At 49.8% G+C, this 11,236-nt stretch overlaps 1 protein-coding gene across 2 annotated transcripts in view; it reads left to right on the forward strand.

The window, feature by feature from the left end:
- NOS1 (nitric oxide synthase 1) overlaps window positions 1-11,236 on the forward strand; it is a gene marked incomplete at its 3' end in the record, with an annotated part of 189,460 nt that overhangs the window by 127,646 nt on the left and 50,578 nt on the right. For both annotated transcript variants that reach the window (XM_082667267.1, XM_082667268.1), the window contains exons 4-8: window positions 3,306-3,434; window positions 4,795-4,940; window positions 6,146-6,308; window positions 7,311-7,402; window positions 10,377-10,518. In XM_082667267.1, the coding sequence (XP_082523393.1) occupies window positions 3,306-3,434; window positions 4,795-4,940; window positions 6,146-6,308; window positions 7,311-7,402; window positions 10,377-10,518 (672 nt within the window). The remainder of the gene's footprint in view (window positions 1-3,305; window positions 3,435-4,794; window positions 4,941-6,145; window positions 6,309-7,310; window positions 7,403-10,376; window positions 10,519-11,236) is intronic.

The following is an 11,236-nucleotide window of genomic DNA, read 5'->3' on the forward strand; positions in this document are numbered from 1 at the left end:
CTGTTATCTCACTCCCTCCACCCTGCCAATGATGGCTGCCTGCCCACCGGCCACACCCCACCCCTCTCTTCCTCCCTCCTTGTCAGGCTCCCCACCCTCCTGCCCTCCTGTCACCTCCACGGGTCCTGGGCCCGACCCCACCACCAACACCATGTCTGTTATCCCCACTGTGGGATTCCAGCTGCCCCTCAACCTCCAGGGTGTTAAGAGAGAGTTTCTAAACGGGCTAAGTGACGCCCTTGCCTAGGGAGGACGGCTGGGGTGCCTCCCACGCGGGAAAGGTAGGATTTTATTTTCTCAAGGATGCAGGTCATCGGCACAATCAGAGGAATTTGTCACCACAAAGGCCTGCCCAGAGGTGCCCTCCATCACCTGGACATCTGCTGGAAGACGCAGGAGTGGAAATAGAATCCGAAGTAAAGAAGTTTAGGTTGTCTGGACGGGCCTTCCAAGGAAGTGGAGTTTGGGCGTGGCTTCACGTGGGGACATGAGTAAAATAGCTTAAGAGTTTAGCAGGATAGAAGGGCAAGTAGGGAATCTGCCTGTTCCCTGTTAGGGAGTTCAGCGACATCATTCTCCTGCTCCCGGGGTGGCACTACAGCAGTAACGCTTATAGCAGTAGTCGTTGTAACAGGACTACGAGTTTTACTAGTAGCAGAACAATGATACCAATAGTGATGAGGAATGGCTACCATATAGGAGGCTGTTGCAATCACCCCAGTGAAAGATGATGGAGGCTTGGACAGGGTGCTGGCCAGTAGATGGAGAGAAAGGGGACCAAATGGATTCTAGAGTTACTTAGAAGGCTAAAATGGATGGGAGTCGGGGATGGATGGGGGGGTGGGAGATAAAGAGGATGATGTCCAGGAAGCTCCTCCCTGTGGCATATGCACAGGTGGTGGATGGGTGGTGGTGCCCAACACTGAGATGGGAGCCACTGGGGATGACTGGGTCTGGCCAGAGCAGGGAGGTGTGGAAGATCCTGAGTCACAGTACCTTCCCGTTGTTCTCTGCCATGGCTCCCTGCACTGTTCTGGCATGATCTCTAACAGTGACATGCTGTCACCTGCCTCCTGTTCCCCAAACTCCAACATGGCAGCATGGACGTTTTAGCACAGAGCTCCTCTTCCTTGGCCGGAAAGGTGGCCATGCCTCTCATTTCTCTGCCAGCAAGACTGTGCTCCCACTTCTTTGTCTGGTGAACACCTACTTATCCTTTGGGTCTTGACTTAGAAGTCAAATACTCGGTCAGGCGCCTCTTCTGTGTGCTTCCGCAGCCCCCTACCCGCTGCCAACGTCCCGTGTTATGACACCCAGTTCAGTCAGTTATAGTGGTTCATTAAATCCCCATCCCCATTGGACTGTGAACTCCGTGAGGGCACAGATCCCATCTGTATGTTTGTCACTGTAGCCCTGGCCCTTACTGACTTGCCTGGCACATAGGAGATATTCAATAAACACGTGTTGAATGAATGAATGAGTGAGTTGTGCGTGATCGTCAAGAGGCAGGATAGTCGAACAGTTCAGGGCATGGTTTCAAAGGCCAGACTGCCAGGCTTTGACTCCTGGCTCCAGCTTACTAGCTCTGTGGTCTTAGACAACTTAGTTAACCTCTCTGTGCCTCAGTTTCCTCATCTGTAAAATGGGGATGATGTTGCTTGGAACATAGCAAGTGCACATTGAATGCTGGTTTTCAGTAGTTGTCCTTCAGAGTTCCCTGTGATTTCTGTCCTAGGCTTAACCTGATTTAATCCTAATTCACAGCTCCCTGCCAGCCTGAGCACCTCCAGGCTGATGAGCCGTGGACCCTGCCTCCTTTCTGACTTCATCTCCTTGTACTCATCCTCACTCATCCACTCCAGCCACACTGGCCTCCTTGCTGGTCCTTTGAACTGAGCAAACTCATCCCTACCTCAGGGTCTTTGCACTTGCCTCTTTCCCCTCCACTTTGTCACCATTACCTCCCTCTATATTATATTCTTATCACCACCTGAAATTGTATCATCCACATATTAGTTTACTTATTATTTACCTCTGCTTCTCCCAAAACGATGCTCCAGAAGGACAAGGATCCTGACTGCCTTGTTCACCTCAGTGTCCCCAATGCCTAACGGTGTCTAGCACATAGAAGGGGCTCAGTAAATACAATTTGAATGTGTGAATGCCCTGCCTCAAGGTCACTGCCCACTGCTCTACTCTTTGGCCTGAGTGACGCAACATTGTCTCATCTTCTCCCCTCCGTTGCTCGGCCATTGCACCAGGGTGTGCCTGCTGCCTGTCCCTTAGAGCTGCTGATGCTTGTCTGATGCACGAGCACACCTCTGCCCAGGCAGGTAGACAACCACTCAGAAACCCAAGACAGAATATGATCCTTATCGATGAAGTTCATAATGAATGGGCCAACATTTGTCAGCCCAGACTTATCCCCGCTCACCTACTGGACAGTTTGCTTACAGAGGTGAAGATAAATGGAGCACTGAAGACATTCAAGATGGAGAGAACAGGGGCTTCCCTGGTGGCGCAGGGGCTTCCCTGGGGAGTCCGCCTGCCGATGCAGGGGACACGGGTTCGTGCCCCGGTCCGGGAAGATCCCACATGCCGCGGAGCGGCTGGGTCCGTGAGCCGTGGCCGCTGAGCCTGCGCGTCCGGAGCCTGTGCTCTGCGACGGGAGAGGCCGCAGCGGTGAGAGGCCCGCGTACCGCAAAAAAAAAAAAAAAAAAAAGATGGAGAGAACAGTAAGTGCAAAGGCCTGAGGCAGGGACATGTTTGGCCCTTTTGAAAAGCAGAAATCTGAAATCGGGGGAAAGTATTCTATGCTTCAAACCTTTCTCACATAAACTTTTTGTTTTCCCAGTACTTGCCCGGAATGGTGAGTTCAGGCTATGGCAGGAAGGCCCAGAAACCCAAGTAACTTGACCCAGCCTCAGGTTTGACTCCTCCGCCCTGAGGGCTGTCATCATTTGAAGACACTGACAGCGTTCTTTCAGTCACTTATTCATTCCACAAACTTTCACTAAGTCCCTGCTCATGTGCCAGACCCCGTGCTAGACTCCAGAGAGACCACCTTTGAGTTCCTGACCCCTCTCCCCAGAACAGAACCTGAACCATTCTTCCACGGTGCCTCCTTCAGCACAGGTAGAGGGACCAAGTTCCCAGCTGCCTTGTACGTGTCCATCCCAGAGAGTCACGGACAGTTGGTGACTGGCGACAGATTCCAGGAAGAGCATCACCTCTCCCCATCCCAATGGAAACAATCTTCCAGTGCCCTCAAATGCATAATATCTCATCTTTATTCTCTCCTCCAGCCCCCCGCCTCGGGAAAACAGTCTCCCATAAAGAATGGCAGCCCCTCCAAGTGCCCTCGTTTCCTCAAGGTCAAGAACTGGGAGACCGATGTGGTTCTCTCTGACACCCTCCACCTTAAGAGCACGTTGGTGAGTACCCCAGCAAGGGGGAGACCAGGGTTTCTCAACCCCAGTGATATCCACACATGGGACTGGGTAATTCTTATCGTGGGGACCAACCTGTGCATTATAAGATGTTGAGCATCACCCCTGACCTGTGCCAACCAGATGCCAGTACCCCCCACACCAAGTTGTGACAACCAAATATGTCTTCAGACATTACCAGATGTCCCCTGGGTGGGAAATTCACCCCCATTTGAGAACCACTGGTGGATACTTACTTGCGCAAATGCTTTTTATTTGTGTCCCCTTGTACTCAAAAGGGGAGTTGCTGGTTCTAAGTACATTCTTTTTCTCTCACACAGTCCGACCACTGATGGAGTTTTGGACAAACCCTTGTTGGTTTTCAGTCTGTCCTCTAAATTTTATATATTTTTCAGTCAATCAACCAATCTGTTGTTTTACATTGTTCTGGAAAATGGGCCTCTTGGAGGAATGTTGTATCAGTTAGCTATCGGAGCGTAACAAACTTCCCCCAAAATTAGTGACCTAAAACAACCACCACTTATTATTTTCCAAAAGCCTACAGATGGGCTGTGTGGTTCTGCTGATCTCATGCTTCTGCGATCATCTGAGGGGTCAGCCCTTGGCAGGCTGGTCTAGGATGGCCCTGGCTGGGATAACTCAGCTATGCTCCATGCGGCCTCTCATCTTCCAGCAAGCTAGCTTGGTCTCCTTCACATGCTGGTTGCAGTGTCCTGAGAGAATGAGCAGAAATGTGTAAGATCTCTTGAGGTCGAGACTCAGAATGGGCACAGTGTCACTTCTGCCATATTCTATTGGCCCAAACAAGCCCAGATTCAAAAGGAGATTCAAAAGGAGATTGATTCAAAAGGAGAGGGAAGAGATTCAAAAGGAGAGGGAAGAGGCTTTACCTCTTGATGAGAATTGCTGTAAAGTCACATAGCAAAGGCTGTGAATACAGGGAGGGGAAGAATTAGGGCTATGTTCTGCAATCAACATCCCACAGACACATTCTAACAAGTTACTATAATCACTCTACTAGCTCCTTCTTGATCAACATGGGATCAAAACATATTGGGGGATTCAGCACCAATGGTTCTGCTTCCCAGAGCATGACAGTCACAAAGCCCCTCTCCCCCCAGTTAAGTAGAGCAAACACATTCAGGACCTTAAAGTGATGCTTGCCCTTTCCTTACCTGGGCTGATAACCAGGTCCAACAGTGATTAGAAGCTGCTATGTGAGAAATCCGCGTTGGGAATTAAAGCCGGGGAAGCCCCACCATGAATGTCAGATCCAGGTCCTCAACACTACACGTGCCACAGTTGGGTGAAATGAAGCAATAGCCCAAATGTCTTCTCCTTCCAGGGAACGGGATGCACTGAGCACATCTGTATGGGGTCCATCATGCTTCCTTCTCAGCAAATACGAAGGCCTGAAGACGTCCGCACAAAAGAACAGCTCTTCCCTCTTGCCAAAGAGTTTATTGATCAGTACTTCTCATCAATTAAAAGGCAAGTTCATGTCTACACTGGGAAGACCGGGTACTGGGTACAAAGACTTCAGGTCCAAATGTGCAGACAGTTGAACCAAGACCTGAGCGTAAGGCCTCTGCCTGCCATGCACGGAGGTCAAAAACTGGTGGCCCAAGGGCCAGATCTGGCCCCTAGAAGTGTTTTTGTTTAGCCTGCAAATTGGTGCTTAAATTTGAAACTTTTCAAGCAATTCCACGCCTGGGTATATTCCCTAAAGAAACTCTCACACTTGTTCACAAGAAGGCCTGCCTAAGAATGTTCACTGAAACATTGTTAGAATAGGAAAAAAAATTAAAGAGCCAACTGGAAACAATCTCAACTCCATTGATAGGAGAATGTGTAAGTAAACTGTGGCATTTTCTGCAATGGAATACTATACAGCTGTAAACATGAACAGGTTAAAACTCTGCATGTTCATGGAAATGAAGCTCCTAAATAACTTTGAGCAAAGGAAGAAGAGGACAGGCTGTAGAAGGATACGTTCAGGACAGCCCCATTTACATAAACTTTCTAAACGCAGAAAAATACTATACGTGGTTGAGGGGATAGATACACAAGTGGCAAAAATATAAACAAAAGCATGAGAATGCTAAATGCCACATTCAAAACAGCAGGCACTCCTGGAAAGAAAGTGGGCTACGGTGCAGAGTAGTCCCCAAGGAACTATAATATATTTTCTTATTTATTTATCATCTCTTAGGCTTGGGACATGGGTATCCATTACCCATTACCCATTATTCTCTATACCTTTTTGTAAGCCTGAACCTTTTCATAAGAACTTTTTAACTTTCTAAAATTCAGTTTATTGCCACCATTTAAAAATTAGAAGAGTTGCCTTTAAAAATCAGATTTCCAGTTTCTCTTGAAAGAAGATCTGGCAGTACCAGGCCCCCATTCCTATCAGGCAGCAGCAGGCTAGAGCAGAGTTGGGGCTGCCCCGTTTGGACCAGGCATAGGCTCACCTGTTTGCTGCAGTCCCCATCCAGCCAGTTCAGTCCTATGTACACTGCCGGGCCTTTGTAGGCATTTGAATTTGCCAGTCTCTGCTTTATGTTGAAACTGTTGTGTCCAGATATCAGTCCAGACTCTGTGGCTTCTGGCCTCCTGTAATAGCTCACTCCTTCCACCAACCTCTAATTTAGTAGAGAGGGTGATGCTCCCATGTCTCTTTTCTCTTCCCTCAGATTCGGCTCCAAAGCTCATATGGAGAGGCTGGAAGAGGTGAGCAAAGAGATCGAAACCACCAGCACCTACCAGCTCAAGGACACAGAGCTCATCTACGGGGCCAAGCACGCCTGGAGGAATGCCTCCCGCTGCGTCGGCCGGATCCAGTGGTCCAAGCTGCAGGTGAGCAGTCAGGCTCAGATACTAGGAAGAGCCCTTTGGTGGGGTTGCCGGGGGAGGAATGAGCTTTGAAAAGGGTCAGCTCCTAGCAAGGGCACTTGGTGGCTGTGGTGAACTCTCAGATGGTGATCATGGGGTCCCAAATTCTCAGATCATGACTGTATCTGGCTTATATCTTATTTAGCCCAAACAATCTTTTTGAAAAATTGAATCTGATGTCTCTAGGTAGGGCTTATACTCTCCAGTTTACTGCAGACCCCACTTGCCCCTTTTGTCTCCTCTCTTTCCTTATTTCCATTATCTGCCTACTCCCTAAAAGCATTAGATTCTGCGTCCCCTGGTGTGATTTCTTTTCCTCTAGGGAATAGTTTCATTTTGGAAGTAGATTAGTTATCAATCTTGGGGTGGGGGGCGTGGGGGTGGGGTGTCTGGTTTTTTTGTGGTTGTTTTATTTATTTTTTATTTTTTATATATTTTTTGTGGTACGCGGGCCTCTCACTGTTGTGGCCTCTCCCGTTGCGGAGCACAGGCTCCGGACGCGCAGGCTCAGCGGCCATGGCTCACGGGCCCAGCCGCTCCGCGGCACGTGGGATCTTCCCGGACCGGGGCACGAACCCATGTCCCCTGTATCGGCAGGCGGACTCTCAACCACTGCGCCACCAGGGAAGCCCCTGGTTGTTTTATGTTTAAGTCCCTCATCTCTAGGAACCTCATAGGAGGTACAGGCAGCCCATTTAAAGTCCCTCCTTTGCTCAGCATCTCTTTCCTACATTCGCTTACACTCCATGCCTACTTTTAGGGAATTTTTCCTGGTTTGATTGGCCATAGTTATTAGGGTAGAAAAAAAAGATAAAATCCAGCCCGGGGCTCAGTAATGAGATGCTCACTACTCTAGGGGCGCAGCAGCCGGGGTGGGCTCTGGGCGCTCCTCTGTTGGGAGGGCTGCCCTGGGGGTGACGAATGGGGAAGGAGGGGGTGATCACTCCCACGATATACCCCTTGCAGGTGTTCGATGCCCGCGACTGTACCACGGCTCACGGGATGTTCAACTACATCTGTAACCATATCAAGTATGCCACCAACAAAGGGAACCTCAGGTGAGCTGACCCGCTTAGGGGAGCGGAGTCCGATGTACCCCCATTGTTGACCCTTGGGTCTGGCGTTCACCCCCCTGTGAAGGAAATGCTCCCCCTCTTTTCCCGGGGACAGGTGTCAAGCCGAGAGAGGTAGCCTGGCATCCTCGTTCTAACCAGCATGTGCCTTCTCTCCCGGGAGAAACAGATTCCCATGTGGTTTGCAAGACTACAGCGACCAGAATCATGTTTATCCCACAGTTCGGTATCACCCAGGGAGGAAACAGGAAGGGATGTTTCAGATCCCCAGGAACAGGCAAATCCCATTGCCGGTGGTGACCTGCTTTTACCAGCTCCTGCTCTGTTGCCTGGAGCCGCCTCTGAGCCTCCCTGGGTTTAAAAGGCAATTTCTCTCCACGCTGCCGTGGGGACCACCGTTTCTGGTTCCACCAAGCCGAGCCGCACCTGGGACTCCTCTTGCCCCCCGTGAAGAACAAAGCCACAGGATACAGGCCAAGGCAGGAAGGCGCCAATGTGAGCTTCTGGCTTCCACACTGGCAAGTCTCAGCTGGGAGAGGAGCAGCTAGAAGGGAACAGCTGGGGACCCCCCCGCAGACAGGCGGTGACAGTTGTTAATCCTACTCCCTCAGTCCTGCCCCTGCATCTGTTCCCAGCAGCTGAGGACCAGCCCCATCTTGGGGCCATGCAGGACCACTGCAGGGATATTCCCACAAGCCCTCAGGCTACACTGAACTCATCATCCCCAAAGTGACCTATTGGCATTAAGCATGGGCTTTTCTTGGACGAGTCTCTTCCTTGAGAAGGAAATGGTGTTTGCCAGCTGAGCCCACCAATAGGAAAAGACCCTGTAATTTAAGCCCAGGGCCTGCTTGGGAAATTAGTATTCAGATCTTTTTCCTAAAAGACCTCACCCCTCAGAAAACAATAAAGAGGCCTCCTGCATATCCTAACATTAAAGGAGGGCCCAGTCAAGGTCTTGGCCTCAAGGAGTTTATGGGTTATTTTGGTAGTTTTCAAATGGTGCTGTGATGGGGTAATATGGGGCAGGGATCGCCAAAGGGTAGGCAGTGCACCTTTACTTTTTTCAATTCTGTATTGGGAGAGTGGGTCTAAATGAGGTATTCTATTGATGAAATGTTTGGCTAATTTTTTTTTTTTTACAAGTTTGAAACTACACATCTGGACACGATGAGAGGCCATAAGAGAATGAACACCATGTATAGAAACTATCTAAGCATAAAGGAGGAAGGTGGACAAGGGAGATGAAGGGAGGGAGAGAGATGTAATTCAAATAGTACAGGGCAGTAGACTTGCCATTTTGCGACATTATGCTTAGCAGGATTGGGAGATGGGAGGTGTAAACCTGTTCCATGTCTTCCATTGGGCTCATTCCCACACACAGAGTAAGCATCCCACCCCACTGTGTGAGATTCTGGAGTTTCTAAACACACTTTTTAAATATATATAAACAAACACAAACAGGCTTTATCTGCTGCTCAACCAGAGAAACAGCCGTGTGGTTTAATGCTGGAGGGAAATGCTCACAATTTTACTCAGTCTGTGTTCATCTCCAATATGGCACCTTCGCTAAGAGATGTTTAAGAGCATCTTTGGCTCTATATGACTTCCGCCTTCAGCCTGGGTCCTAGACTCACCCCGAGGTGTGACACACCACTCCCTGCAGTATTAAATGCAATATTGTCTTGTGCAGACAGTATGACCTAAATGCTAAAAGGGAGGCCCTGGGAACTAGATAAGACAGGGGATGCTGTGTGGAGAAAGCAAATTTGAATCGGGCCTTGAAATTGGGTACATGACAGCAGAAACAGACTCCAACCAAGGGAGCAGCAGGGCAGGATTCCAGGGGCAGGATGTGAATGGGAGCAGATCTGTGAGCTTTGGGTTGGACCTATGATGTCATCCCCGTGTTGACACAAGCCAGGATGTGGTTTCCATAGCCTAGGATTTGGTCCGTGGATGGAACTGATGGGTCCAGGTAACAGGAGCTCCTAGAAGGAGATAATATCAAACCACTTCGTGAAAAAATTACTCTCCTTTCCATTTGTTCCAATCCTTCTGATGGTACCAAAGAGGATAAGGCATCATTATAACACCTCTCCAAAACACCGATTTCCCTTTTTTTTTTTTTTTTTTCTTCGGTACACGGGCCTCTCACTGTTGTGGCCTCTCCCGTCGCGGAGCACAGGCTCCGGACGCGCAGGCTCAGCGACCATGGCTCACGGACCCAGCCGCTCCGCAGCATGTGGGGTCTTCCCGGACCGGGGCACGAACCCGTGTCCCCTGCATTGGCAAGCGGACTCTCAACCACTGCGCCACCAGGGAAGCCCTGATTTCCCTTTTAACAGAAAGGGAGCAGGGCTCCAGTGAGGTGCCTTCCGTAGGCAACCACATCTTTCTACAATTTAATAACAGTACACGGTCTCACGTTGCCTGTTTAGGTGGGCAAGGCCAGGGGTGATCTTCAGTTTCTTTCAAAGTAAATGAATATGAGTGCAAATGGAAGTTGATTTCTTATTCATTGTACGTCTGTAGACTTTGCTGTGGTACGGGGGGTGAGCAAATGGGACAATAAATAATGATGGTGGTAAAAGAAAGACTAAAACTGGGAATCAGTGGTGAGCTCTTAAAAGGAAACAGGATCTGATGTTTGTTTCCCTGAGGATTACCTGCTGCAAAAGAACTTTCTGGAAAACTGGCGCAAGTCAAGATTGTTTGAAAGTCTCCAGTTAGAGGAGCATTCTCTTTCCTTCAGTGAGCTGACACCAGGCCTCCTATCCTCCACCCTTCCTCACCCAGCGGTCCAGTGGAGAGACAGAGCAAGGTCCCTCCCCTTCCAACAGCTGCACCGTGGGCCCTGAGCCTTATGCACTCATTGGCCTGGGCGACACTTTTTCCAGTATGTCCCCAAAGTGCAAGCCCAGCCCTGGTGCCAAACGTCCCCCTCTCTCCGCCACAGATCTGCCATCACCATATTTCCCCAGAGGACCGACGGCAAGCATGACTTTCGAGTCTGGAACTCCCAGCTCATCCGCTATGCTGGCTACAAGCAGCCTGACGGCTCCATCCTGGGGGATCCAGCCAGCGTGGAGCTCACAGAGGTGCGTGCCCCCACTCCTCCCCCAGCTGGTCTCTCATCCTCCCAAACTGTCTTTATCCACAGACTTTTCTTAGTTTAATATTATCGTAGGGAGAGTGGTCGGTGAGGTACAGCTTACTCATCTCCAGAGCTCCTGCTCTGTTTGCCTCTAGTCTTGCTGGTTCTGCTACAGCTGGTCATTTGGTCATTTTCAGGCCATTACCTTGCCCGACCCTCATGATGGGAACTGTTGCCCCATTTCACAGATGAGTAGACTGAGTCTCGCCAAGGCCAAACACATTATCCAAGGCCACTAAAGGAGCAGAAGAAAAGCTAGGAGTACAGTTCCAATCTCCTGCCTTCCCCTGGGAGGAGAGGAACTGACATGTGGAAGCCATGTCTGGCATCATCTTTTCTGAGTTGGGTAATATGTCAGACTCATACCCTTCATTCATTCATTCATTTCCTTGTACAACATTTCTACCTACCCAACCCCTCTCTGGACAGACTGGACTCTCCAGTATCACCACGGTTGCTGGCAGCCCAAGTCAGTTCATAAAAGCCACTAGGAACACGAATACCACCTTCTCCCCATCCAGGGCTCCTTCCAGGTGGTGATGTGGACAGATAGCACAGGTAAGGCCTGGAAGCTTCCACCGGCTATGCCCACAGGAGACATAATAGGCAGAGCCCACGCCTGGAATATCTCACACACACAGACCTGGTACCTCCTTTATTTG

Source organism: Grampus griseus (assembly GCF_964374135.1).
Source record: "Grampus griseus genome assembly, chromosome: 12".
NCBI lineage: Eukaryota > Metazoa > Chordata > Mammalia > Artiodactyla > Delphinidae > Grampus > Grampus griseus.